The following is a 10,838-nucleotide window of genomic DNA, read 5'->3' as shown; positions in this document are numbered from 1 at the left end:
AATAACTAGACATATTTTATTTGCAAACGACATACCATACCAACGATTACAGCTCTGACATTGCTTGCAGCTCACGTTTTGCTGTATCATTACAGTACTCTCAATAAACACCTCTATATCCCTTTACAAGATACATACATCGTTTTAAAAACACTAACAAAATCATGTATTTCATCACTCATCCACCATAGTGCTGTTCAGCACACAAAATCCCCCATAATATACATGCTCAATAGTGTAGAGTTAGTGCATTATCCTTGCTGTAGACTAAGACAAGATATCACTTGGTTTGTGCAACGATTGTAATTACAGCTTTAGCAACGTATCGTGTAGACAAGTTTGACAAAAATAGCATACGGTTATGTCTTCCGTGGCATTCAACTTGAGCAGCTCGGCAGTCCATGCCAACTATAGTTGAGTTCAGTATACTGGACAATGAGTATGCCACACATTGTCACTGTCAGAGGAGAACCACAAAGAAAGATACGAATTGGTCCGGTGTGCTGCCATGTCAAAAATAGTTTTAGTAGAATGATTCAGCTTTGATATATCCGGTAATATATTTAACTACTATTATTATTATTATTTTCATAAAGAACCGAAGAATTTCATTAAGTGCGTTTAGCTGAATTTTCTGCAATCTCTTCACCACAGGAATGTTTCTGAGTGTGGTTGTTTGATCTTTTCAGGCTTAATAGTTCAGCATTTGTTGCTAGAATCCAGTGCAGCATAGCAAAAGTGCATATTGTGTAATTACACTAATTTGCGCATGTTCAAGAGTATAAGTTAGGGAGTGACTTTTTCGGGTTAAGTGCCTTTCTCAGATTCGGGGACTAAAAATCGGGCGCTATTTTTAAATCTGTAATTCGAGGAGAAATCGGGCGATAATTATGCCTTCGGGTGTTATTGGGTATTTTTGTTTCTCCTCTTGCCTATTAAGTCCTTTCCTAATTCTCTCTCTTTTGTTTTGTTTTTGTGTTTTTTTTTTTTTTTTTTTTTTTTTTCGGAATTGTGACCTTCCAGCGGTAATCCACAAAGGCATAGACAGTGTTAACACACATGGGTGTATTGCTGGGAACGTAGGTTACCCATTCTTACATGTGTTACACGTGGTGACCTTTCACTGGAGGATTTCACAGTGACTGGAATTCGGGGAGAAATCGGGTTTAACCCGAATTGGTCGGAGGTCAGTTCGGGGGGGGGAATAACCGGGGGGAATCGGGTTTAACTCAAAAAAGTCACTCCTTATGTATAAGCACTTAAAAGTTGACTTAGAAACACTGCAGCCAAATTTGTCACAATGATGCCCACAGTTTTAAGTCGTATCGACACTTCCATGCTCGATTTATTACAGTTGACTGCGGAGTCTTTTTATGAATACATGCATTCAGAGCACAATAAAGAAGTTCCAATTCTTGCAAAATTATGCTATGTGCCACAGCACCTTTCCAGTTGTTCGAAGAGCACCTCTTAAAGTGGGGACTTCAACCATTAGGTAGCACACACTGTAGAGTGTGGTCTACCCTGCAGCACCAACAAACAGAGCATAGCATTATGATGCAATATTGTATTGCACATCAAGAGTAGAACATACACTGTCCAGCCTGGGCAATGCTCCTAGATTGGTTAATATAAACGTGAATGCCTCATATCTGGAAAATGCTGCTCCATATTAGTTCAGATGTTAGCTGTGAAAAACCTCATATAAGTTCACAGTCCAGCAAGGTAACATGCTCTCATCAAACCTTTCATTTATGGACATTGAGCCGGTCAGACCAACTTGGCTGATCCCTTGCAAGTCTGCCATAGTGTGTCATTCTTAAAATGCTAATGAACTGCAAATCCATCTTCCATACTCTCATACCAACGAGCTGTTAGTGTAGATGAGCGACAGGTTCAGTTGGTCGTGTAGCCGTAAGATAGCCTGCACAAACGCTGCATTCGTTTTAAGTACATTGTGACTAAGCAAGGTTATTTCAGAAATGCCCTAACCAACAGAGTCCTAGTAGTCGACGCAGTTAGTGATCATTGTGGCTGCCACTGTTGACGATGCAGTTTGAAACGAGCAGTTCCGCAATGACGTCGTCTTCAGAGAGGGTGCTGGTGTCGCCAAAGTCAAAGTCGTTCCGTGCTATCTGGCGCAGAATGCGGCGCATGACCTTGCCGGAGCGCGTCTTGGGGAGCCTCTGGACGCAGCGTATGTGCTCGGGGTCCGCAAACGCTCCAATACGGGAACGCACTGCGGAAACGGAAACGTTTGGATCTGTGAAACATGCGGTTATGTCCCTTGCGTAACTGTAACGTTCACTAGGATGTAAGCAGTGTGTCTTTTATGGGTGGAAAAGGATAGTGATTGACATATATGTATAACTTTTTTAGCTGAAGAGTGGAGCCTTTCTTTTTTTCCTTCTTCTTCTTGCAATAGACCACTACCCGAAAAACGTCATCGTGACGTTGGTAGACAGACTGAAACCGAAGCAAATTGGAAGGGGAGGGCTGGGTTCCACGAATGGGCACTTGTGTTCGCTGACTCCTATTGAAAGGAAAGTAGGTCGCGTCCCTTTCAGGGACCATGGTAATCCCCTCAAGACCGTGGCTTTCGGGCGCGACCTTGTTCGTCCCCTAGCTTCGAGCGTACTTCAACTCTACCAAATTGGTGGCGCTGTCGAACACTATGACGTCATTTGTTTGTAAACAGGGAGAGGTCTATAGATGCAAAGGTATTGCCGATTAGTTAGCAAAGTTACAGTAATCATGGGCGTACCGAAAGTGGGGGGCAAGGGAGGGCCGTGCACCCCCCCCCCTCCCTACTACGTTTCACGTGAAGTCATTTACCCTCAGCGACAGATGTTGTTTTATGTGAATGATGCTCTACTCAATTTACTATTCTCTAACTAACCAACTTTGATTAACTACTAACTTACCACTGTGTTTCACTTGCTTTTGAAGCTCTTCACTAAATTCAGCTCCCTGGAAAAAGACAGGAAACATTTTACAAAGAACTGACACATATATCATGTATAATCAGGTTTACTTTTAACCCGCATGTCGAACTGGAGCTGAAATGTACACTGGTGGTCACTGTCCTCCTCTTTTTCTGGCCAAAAATAATTTACAATTATCATCTAATTTGCATGTAACAATTCTTCAGGAAGGTTTCATGTTGCTGTTCCTTTACGATCTGGTGTGCAAGAAAATAGCATCAAACTTAATTACACCAGATCCATGATTGCCATATGACTGCAGCAAGTCACTTCTATGACCATGTTGCCGAGGACACTGCTCTTTTAAGCACTTCGGACGCAGGGGCGGACCCAGACCCTCGGTTTGTGGAGGGGGAGGAGCGGTTCCTTTGTCGGAGCGCGTAGTGGTGGAGGGGAGAGAGGAAAATCCCCTCTGGAAGTGTATAAACTGACGTTTCGGGGGCGAACGCCCCCTCCCTTGGTTCCGCCACTGATCACAAGTCGTCATCGGGCATCATGAGTCAGCGCAAAAGGGGGCCGGTCCTTTCGCTGTTATAGGCCGGGTGAACCACCACTTGGGTGACCAACGGCCATAGCAACGAGGGCAAAGTTTTCGCCCCCCCCCCCAAAGTTGTGCTGAAAATACTGGTCATTGTCATATAAACGAAATGTCATATTAACCGACAAGAGTTACATGCGTAGGCCATTGGGAGGGAACTGATCCGGAGAAAAAAGGCCATGAAAGTGGGATGTCGTACTAACGAATGTCATATTAACGAGGTTCGACCGTAGTTGAGACAAACACCAGCAGAGGGACTTGAACCCACACCTCCCATTCCCAGTCGGTGCTGCTATTCTTACTGGTGATGGCTTCCCGCCAACACCTGCACGGGCTTTCTTTGAGAGAGAGGAGTTCCCCCGAGTCAAATTGAATTAAATAGATACACACTGCAGGAATATTAATGATGACTTACATCCTTCAGTACAACGTAGCAGTAGAGGCATTCCCCCTTGATATGATGAGGCTGAGGAACAGCTGCTGCTTCAGCTACATCTTTTACCGCAAGAACAGCTGATTCGACTTGCGCCGTTGAGATCAAGTGTCCGGACACGTTGAGCATGTCGTCAATGCGTCCCGTCACCCAGTAGTACCCGTCTTCGTCTCTCCTAGCACCTGCATTCCGTTACCCGCGTGTCAAATCAACTGTCGTTGCAACAGCCCCATTCCCAAATATGGTTGCAATCCCGCGCTGCTCTATATATTACCGTCTCCAGTCAAGTAATATCCTGGGTACTTTGAGAAGTAGCTTTTTTGGAAACGGTCGTGGTCTTTGTACAGAGTGATCATCATTCCAGGCCACGGACTCTTGATTGCCTGTTGCGGAAGTTACGTAACAGCAATTACATACAGCAGGTTAAGAAGATGCGGTGAATAGCACTTGCCAGAAAGCCTTCTCCTGGGCCTTTCATTTCTTTCCCATCCTGGTCAAGAATGGCAGGAACGACACCGAAGAACGGTAGTGTCTGGGGATATCGGTGGAGGTTTAGTGTTGTAGGTAGATATGCCTGTTACCGCGTATTCGCACGAGCGACATCCTCACGGAATATTCTAGTGGAAGAAAAAGCAAAAACTGGTCACGGAGCGGAAGTTCCGCCCGTGTTATGTTGAACATTCACACGTGTGCCGGAAGACCGGTACTGCGCATCTAGCAGACGACACCGTCAGTGTCCTTTCCTGTCGTCTGCTACGGGGTATCTTGTAGCTGTGTTGCAGGATATTCCCCAAGGTTAGCGGTGCGCGTGAAGACACGACGCTGAGCGTGCGTGCTCACTTGACATCAGAAAGCTATGACGTTTTTGGCACCTTCCACTGGAGTATTCTCGGGAATGTCGTTCGTGTAAATACACAGAGTTGTATTCTAAGGAATGGAATTACGTACTGCAGAGCCCGGCTTGAGCAGCGTACATCCAGGTAGTGGCGTTATCATTTGTCCTCCCTGAGCGAAAGAAGAATACGTGCATCCCTCACTGACATTTATCACCTAACACATGCAAAAAACACCAAATAATATTAGGTATTACTCTGTACCGTAAATGTTTAAAAAAATACCTACAGTTGACCTGTGCATATCGCTTAACTCCTTGTTCATGTATTGTTGTTTGTGTCCCCCTTTGCAATGGTACTGCACGCGAAGTAATATGCTGCAGATATACTACTGTATCAGTGCAAGCAAAAGAACAACCCGCAGGACTGTTCCCAGTCCTTACACCATTCTGTGTCTAGTAAGCTTACTCATTTCTGTCAAGGCAGCTTTTCCTCTACACGTCAGTGCATTCAGGGAAGCCTATTTTACTGTTTATGATGCCTTACTTAATACTGGAAAGAAGGCAGTACCGTTTCCGTCTGCCAGAAGGTGTCCAGCACAGTGCACCGACTGTTTCCCACAATACGATGGTACCACAGCCACACTTCCGGGCTGATTGGCTCTCCAGCAGTGCCGAGCAGTTCGAGAGACTGCCTGCTGTACCTGCAAAATTGAGAATTCCGCATCATCACGTGGCCTGCCCTTCGTGCTACCCGTTGAGGTACTGATCCGGTACTCGCATTTTGACGTATCCATCGCCGTAGCGCATCAGAGCACGTATAGCTGTAGGAGCCGTGTAGAACTTGTTCACCTGGTACCTGTCGATGAGGGCCCAAAAACGGCCGGGGTCTGGATGAAACGGAATGCCTTCGAACTGAAAAAAAAAAAATAGTTTTTACACCGTTAAGCGATCGGGGCTGTAAGCGGTGTAGAGGGAAGGATAGATGGATTTAGGACAGCAGAAAGAGATATTAGGCGTCCTGGACCAACATCCCACGGGACGTCTGCCTGAGAGCCTAGTGGAAACCCGGCACAGATAGTGGTAGGATTCGAATCCACCACCTCTCGTTCATTGGTGGTACACTCCAAGGAAGAAACGGAGTCATTTACAACATGATGCAAAGTAATACACCTTTTTAGAAAACGCAAGCGCCACCTCTGTTACGCAAGGGCTCATGGGAACTTCGAGAGCCTCGAAGCATTACGAGACAGCCAGAGGCGGGGGTAGAACAACGTCGAAGAACAACAACATTCCCGGTGTGCGCAGCGGCAGCAGCTTCAGTCGGGGTAAACCATAACCGAAGCAGACGACAGAGCCATCGACTTTGGCTGACCTCACTCAACCCATATGAAGAAGTGTCTCTCAAAGTTCCCATGCTGCTTTGCGCCACGCGCTTGGTGGCGCGTGGATCTTTTTAAAATCGTCTATTGTTACCGTGACTGAAACACGCAGACAGACTAACACGTCACGAGCCTCAGAATGTTTAAGAACATCGAAAAATCAATTGGAAAGTCATCGGCAAGCCGTGCCAGTGTTGCACTCGAACGACAACATGAGCGGTGCGCGGCTCAATTCACGCCGCTCAGTTTTTTTGTTTTTTTTTTCTTGCTCGTTTTTTCTGTGCTTTCCTTTCTTTCTCACTTTTTTAATGATTACCACATTTCAATCTTTCAGTAATTTTAGTCGCTTGTGTTCACAATCGCTACTTCCATTTCCATTTAGAACCCAATGCACGAAAGTGTATGTCATGCTTAGGGGAGTGTTTGCAGCACTGCGGAGTAAATTTAAGGGTCAGGGGGCGAAAATGGAGAGTAGTAGTAATTGCAATCAAGGGGACTAGAAGGTGTAGTTGCTTTCCAATTTCCCCTTTCTCGCTTTTTTTCCCCTCCCCTTTGGGGTATCACTAAGCGTATGAGCGTACTTTGGTGCGCTGGTGCTCGTTTTTATTTTAGCCGCGGGTGCAACGAATTGGTAACCTATGTAACACGCACATGATGTCCACGGGATAGAACTGACGCTGAAGTGAACATGGACGTACCAGGACGCTTGTGGCTCCATTGGCGAGAACGCCGTAGACTACGTGGGTGTGGCCCGTTATCCATCCTACGTCGGCCGTGCAGAAGAACACGTCGTCGGGCTTGTAGTTGAAGGTGAAGTAGACGGTCGAGTAGGCGTACAGCAGGTAACCACCGGCTGAATGAACCACTCCTTTCGGCTTTCCCGTAGATCCGCTGCCACGAAGAAAAATTGGCACCCCATCAACGACGGGTTCGTGGTTGACCGTCAGTTATTTAAGTTTCGTTGAAATCTCCCTAAATTCGACGATACAGTCGAACTCCTTTACAACGAAGCTCAGGGGACAGCAAAAAAAAATTCGCAGTAAAGGTATTTTCGTTAAAATGGACCTATAGGCTCCAGTGGAACCGCAAAAAAAATTTGCTGTAGTGGTATTTTCGTTAAAAAGGTGTTCGCTATAAAGGAGTTTGACTGTATATGGGTCTGCCGGGCTCCTGAAGAGCTCCACCCCGGCTGACCCCCCTCCCCCTCACTGACACACACACACCCCTCGACGGCCCTGATGGCACTGAACAATCATGGTCATGTCATCGTACCTTGTGTAGAGTAGGAACAGAGGATCTTCTGCATTCACCCAGACGACGTCGCATTTCGGGCTTTCCATCTCAATTTCATTGTGCCACCAGCTGTAGAGCGTGCAGTCGTTCTAGAACGTCACGGATGAATTACTCGTAAGCATATGCAGGAAATGTGCGGGACACGTATGTAGCGCTTACGTTGATGCGCGGCTCCAGGCAGATGCCGTTGACGTGGTTGGAGTTGAGGTCTTGTTTCAGGTGACGTACCATAATACAGGTCTCTACCACATGGCCGCTGGAATGTATGCGTGTACGGTGAACAGTCAACAACGTGTGGCAGTGGGGCGATGTCCACCCATTTCATCGAGCGCCGTGTCACCGAACGCCGTTCCATCGACGCCGTGTCATCGAACTGCGTTACACCCAGTTATCCAGATCGGCGATGTATACTTCATGCCATTCGATGCGCTCGATGAAATGTCTCGGAATCTAGTGGGGCTGGTGTTTTTCTAACTCCATTTGGTAAAGGAGGGAAAAGACGCGGACGAGCAAAAAACTACAGCACACGAGGCTCTTTGTGGAGTCTTGTGTGTTGCGTTTTTTTTCGTTTTTTTTTTTTTGTTCGTCCGCATGTTTTCGCTTTTTTACCCAATGAAGAAACTCTGAAGAGCCCACACTTTTATTATCGTGGATCAAAATCGTTATTTTTTGGGCTTTGTGTTTCCGTTTACTTCTCCTTCCGTTTCGGCAAGACTTGGAAGTCGCCATTACATGTTCAGCAAATAGCTTGTCTTACTTGTAAAGCGATTGGTGCATCCTTGCACCTGCGAGGTTTCCTTGTTCGTCCGCGTCTTTTCGCTCGTGTACCAAACGGAGACGCGCCAAATAGTCCACATTGCTATTGTTGTTATTCTAACTCGTCCTTGCAAACTCCTTGCGATTGCGTTTACCGTGATAATGGTCTTCAGAATGCCCAGAGGATTTACCTGACGAATTTAGTCAAAATGTTTATGCTAAACACAGAATGAAAGACAGCAGTGAAAACTATGACAGAACGATCGAGTTCCATCCGCCATGCTGGTGACGTCATGGAAGTAGCCATGTACATGCTTTTCTAAAGGATGCGCATGAGAGCGCAGCAACTGGATGCATATTCGTGCCCATAGGCTGTTTGTGGAGGTATCACTCTATTCGAGGAAGCGGCAAATACCATAAAGTTTTAAGATAATGTAAAAAAAAATGCCGGTTTTTTAAACAAAAAAAAAACATCGTGGACACAAAACTTGCTTTACATGTGAAAAATAGCGCTTGCTTACTGAATAGTCAGGCGGGCTTAAGACCCTCTTGTGGACCGAAGACGCCTTCTAGTCCTATCATATATTTCACGCTGACGTTGTCTCAGTATTGAATATGAATAAGGGGGACGTTCCTGTAATGCCAACGGGAACTACGCATGTGTATACCGTAAACAATATCATAGCAAGCGACTGGTTGTATAGTGACCATGAAGCCGGTACCTCGTGTCTGCTTCGAGCTCTCTTCCTTCAAAATCAAAAAGAGGGAGACCAATCAGTTCCGGCAGTGCTTGCGAGATTTCGTTGTGGGTGATTTACTCCGCAATAAAACGCAAATTACCTCATCGTAGTACCCGTAGGGCTGAGTATTAACGACGTAGGGAGTAGTATGCAAATGACTTTTTCTTATCGAAATTTGATTGCTGTGTTGTCGTGCCGGAACTCCGAGTACCATACCGCGACTTCCCAGTGACAACAATACAAGAAAACGAGACCGTGGTTAAAATTTTCTTACGACATAAATGGAAACCTGCATCGACGTACCCTGAAGGCTCAACTACTTACTACTACTACTACTTACTTCTACTACTAATTACTTTTTTCAAGGCCTTAGGTCATGCGCTATCTTGTAAACTGCATAAACATGCGCATAACATAAATTCTACGAAACGAAGTTATGGGCACACCGGGATAGTCTCTGGATAATGTGGAACATAAGACGAATTCTCTCGTGCCAAGATTCTTCAGCAAAGTCCGCACTTAAACATGATTTATCTATGCGGGACTCTTTTATGGGTCGGAATCATTCGTGTCGCGTCAGGCATTGTGTTGCGGCGTCTGAGCTAGAATCCTTTCGACAAGCGCCCCTACACGAACACTCTCAGCACATTTTGTTTCTCATTTTTGTGATTACGTGTATTAGTACTCGTTCAACAGTACCGGTACGCACGAAACTCGGGCAGTAGTACCGATAGGCGGCAGCCAATACCGACACGAAGTTATAATCTGGTTATTGACTGCAAATTTTTCATTCATGCTGGTTACAGAATGCCATTTCGTTTCCGCGGACCGTAGTGACGCTGTCTAGATATCGCAGAAACGACAGACGTTATGCAGGAAGTTTCAGAGGTAGAGTGCCCCTATTTAGTGAATCTAGTTTAGTCAAGGTCCTACTGCCATGGGCGAGGGCAACACAATAAAGAAGCACTGAAGCAAGGAAGGCGGCCCAAGTGTTGACAGGGTGGAGCAGTCGGAACACTTTGTCCTCTGGGAGATTCATCGCGGGAGAATCCACGCAAGGGTATTAGCGACATGGGCGACGTGAACCTGTCGTATTGTGCTGTGGTACTTACTTTCCTTTGCAAATGGCAATGGCCGATTCAGCTATCGGTTTCAGTTGGATCAGCTTTTTTCCTCTCCAACTTCCATCTTGAGACAAACAAGAAAGCATATGTTTTATCAGTAATATATCTTTTAGTTCTCTTAGTCGTTAGCTCACGAAAATGTACGTTTGTAATACGCACCCGCTGTTATCATAACTTTGGACTTGGTATCTGTAGTCCTCTGGGCTAGAGATTCGGCGGAATACCCTGCAAACTGCGAATAGGTACAATTCTCGTCAAATTTCTGTCTGATATGAGATACGTTATCAGTGTTAAGCATGGTTAATACCCAAGTCAGACTGCAAACCTAAGTCCGTTAGCAGAACGGCCTTTACTTCACCTGTGGTCCAACCATCGTTTCGGATGACATCGTTCTCTGACCTGATTTGTTGAAAACAGGAGGCGTACGCCTTTTTTGTGGCAATTATGAACTGAAAAATTGTCGCAAGAAAAGGTGTACGCCTCCTGTTTTCAACAAATCAGGTCAGAGAACAATGTCATTCGAAATGGTGGTTGGACTACAGGTGAAGTAAAGGCCGTTCCGCTAACGGACTTAGCTTTGCCGTCTGACTAGGGTATTACACTGCTGCGTTTCATTGCGTGCCGGTACGCCTGCGTGCGGATACGTGCGCGACAAAAAGCGGTCCGCTCTACCGTTCACATACATTCGTTAACGGCAAGCGTCAGCTAACGCGCGTCTTTCGTGGCGTTCTTTTTCACGAAGCGTCACGGAAAACT

General features: G+C 45.9%; 1 protein-coding gene across 1 annotated transcript in view; it reads right to left on the bottom strand.

Annotated features, from left to right (window-relative positions):
* Positions 1-10,838, bottom strand: part of LOC135388975 (acetyl-coenzyme A synthetase, cytoplasmic-like) — a 29,894-nt gene continuing 19,056 nt past the window's right edge. The window contains exons 5-17 of the mRNA XM_064618865.1: positions 10,242-10,314; positions 10,071-10,146; positions 7,622-7,718; positions 7,442-7,551; positions 6,868-7,060; positions 5,569-5,702; positions 5,359-5,491; positions 4,904-4,960; positions 4,407-4,487; positions 4,230-4,338; positions 3,938-4,137; positions 2,925-2,970; positions 1-2,239 (exon numbers count right to left, since the gene is read on the bottom strand). Of these exons, the coding sequence (XP_064474935.1) occupies positions 2,019-2,239; positions 2,925-2,970; positions 3,938-4,137; positions 4,230-4,338; positions 4,407-4,487; positions 4,904-4,960; positions 5,359-5,491; positions 5,569-5,702; positions 6,868-7,060; positions 7,442-7,551; positions 7,622-7,718; positions 10,071-10,146; positions 10,242-10,314 (1,530 nt within the window). The 3' untranslated portion in view covers positions 1-2,018. The remainder of the gene's footprint in view (positions 2,240-2,924; positions 2,971-3,937; positions 4,138-4,229; positions 4,339-4,406; positions 4,488-4,903; positions 4,961-5,358; positions 5,492-5,568; positions 5,703-6,867; positions 7,061-7,441; positions 7,552-7,621; positions 7,719-10,070; positions 10,147-10,241; positions 10,315-10,838) is intronic.

The sequence above is a fragment of the Ornithodoros turicata genome, chromosome 3, assembly GCF_037126465.1.
Source record: "Ornithodoros turicata isolate Travis chromosome 3, ASM3712646v1, whole genome shotgun sequence".
NCBI classification, from domain to species: domain Eukaryota; kingdom Metazoa; phylum Arthropoda; class Arachnida; order Ixodida; family Argasidae; genus Ornithodoros; species Ornithodoros turicata.
Note: the sequence above shows the minus strand (reverse complement) of the source record. Positions and strands in the feature narration are given on the sequence as shown.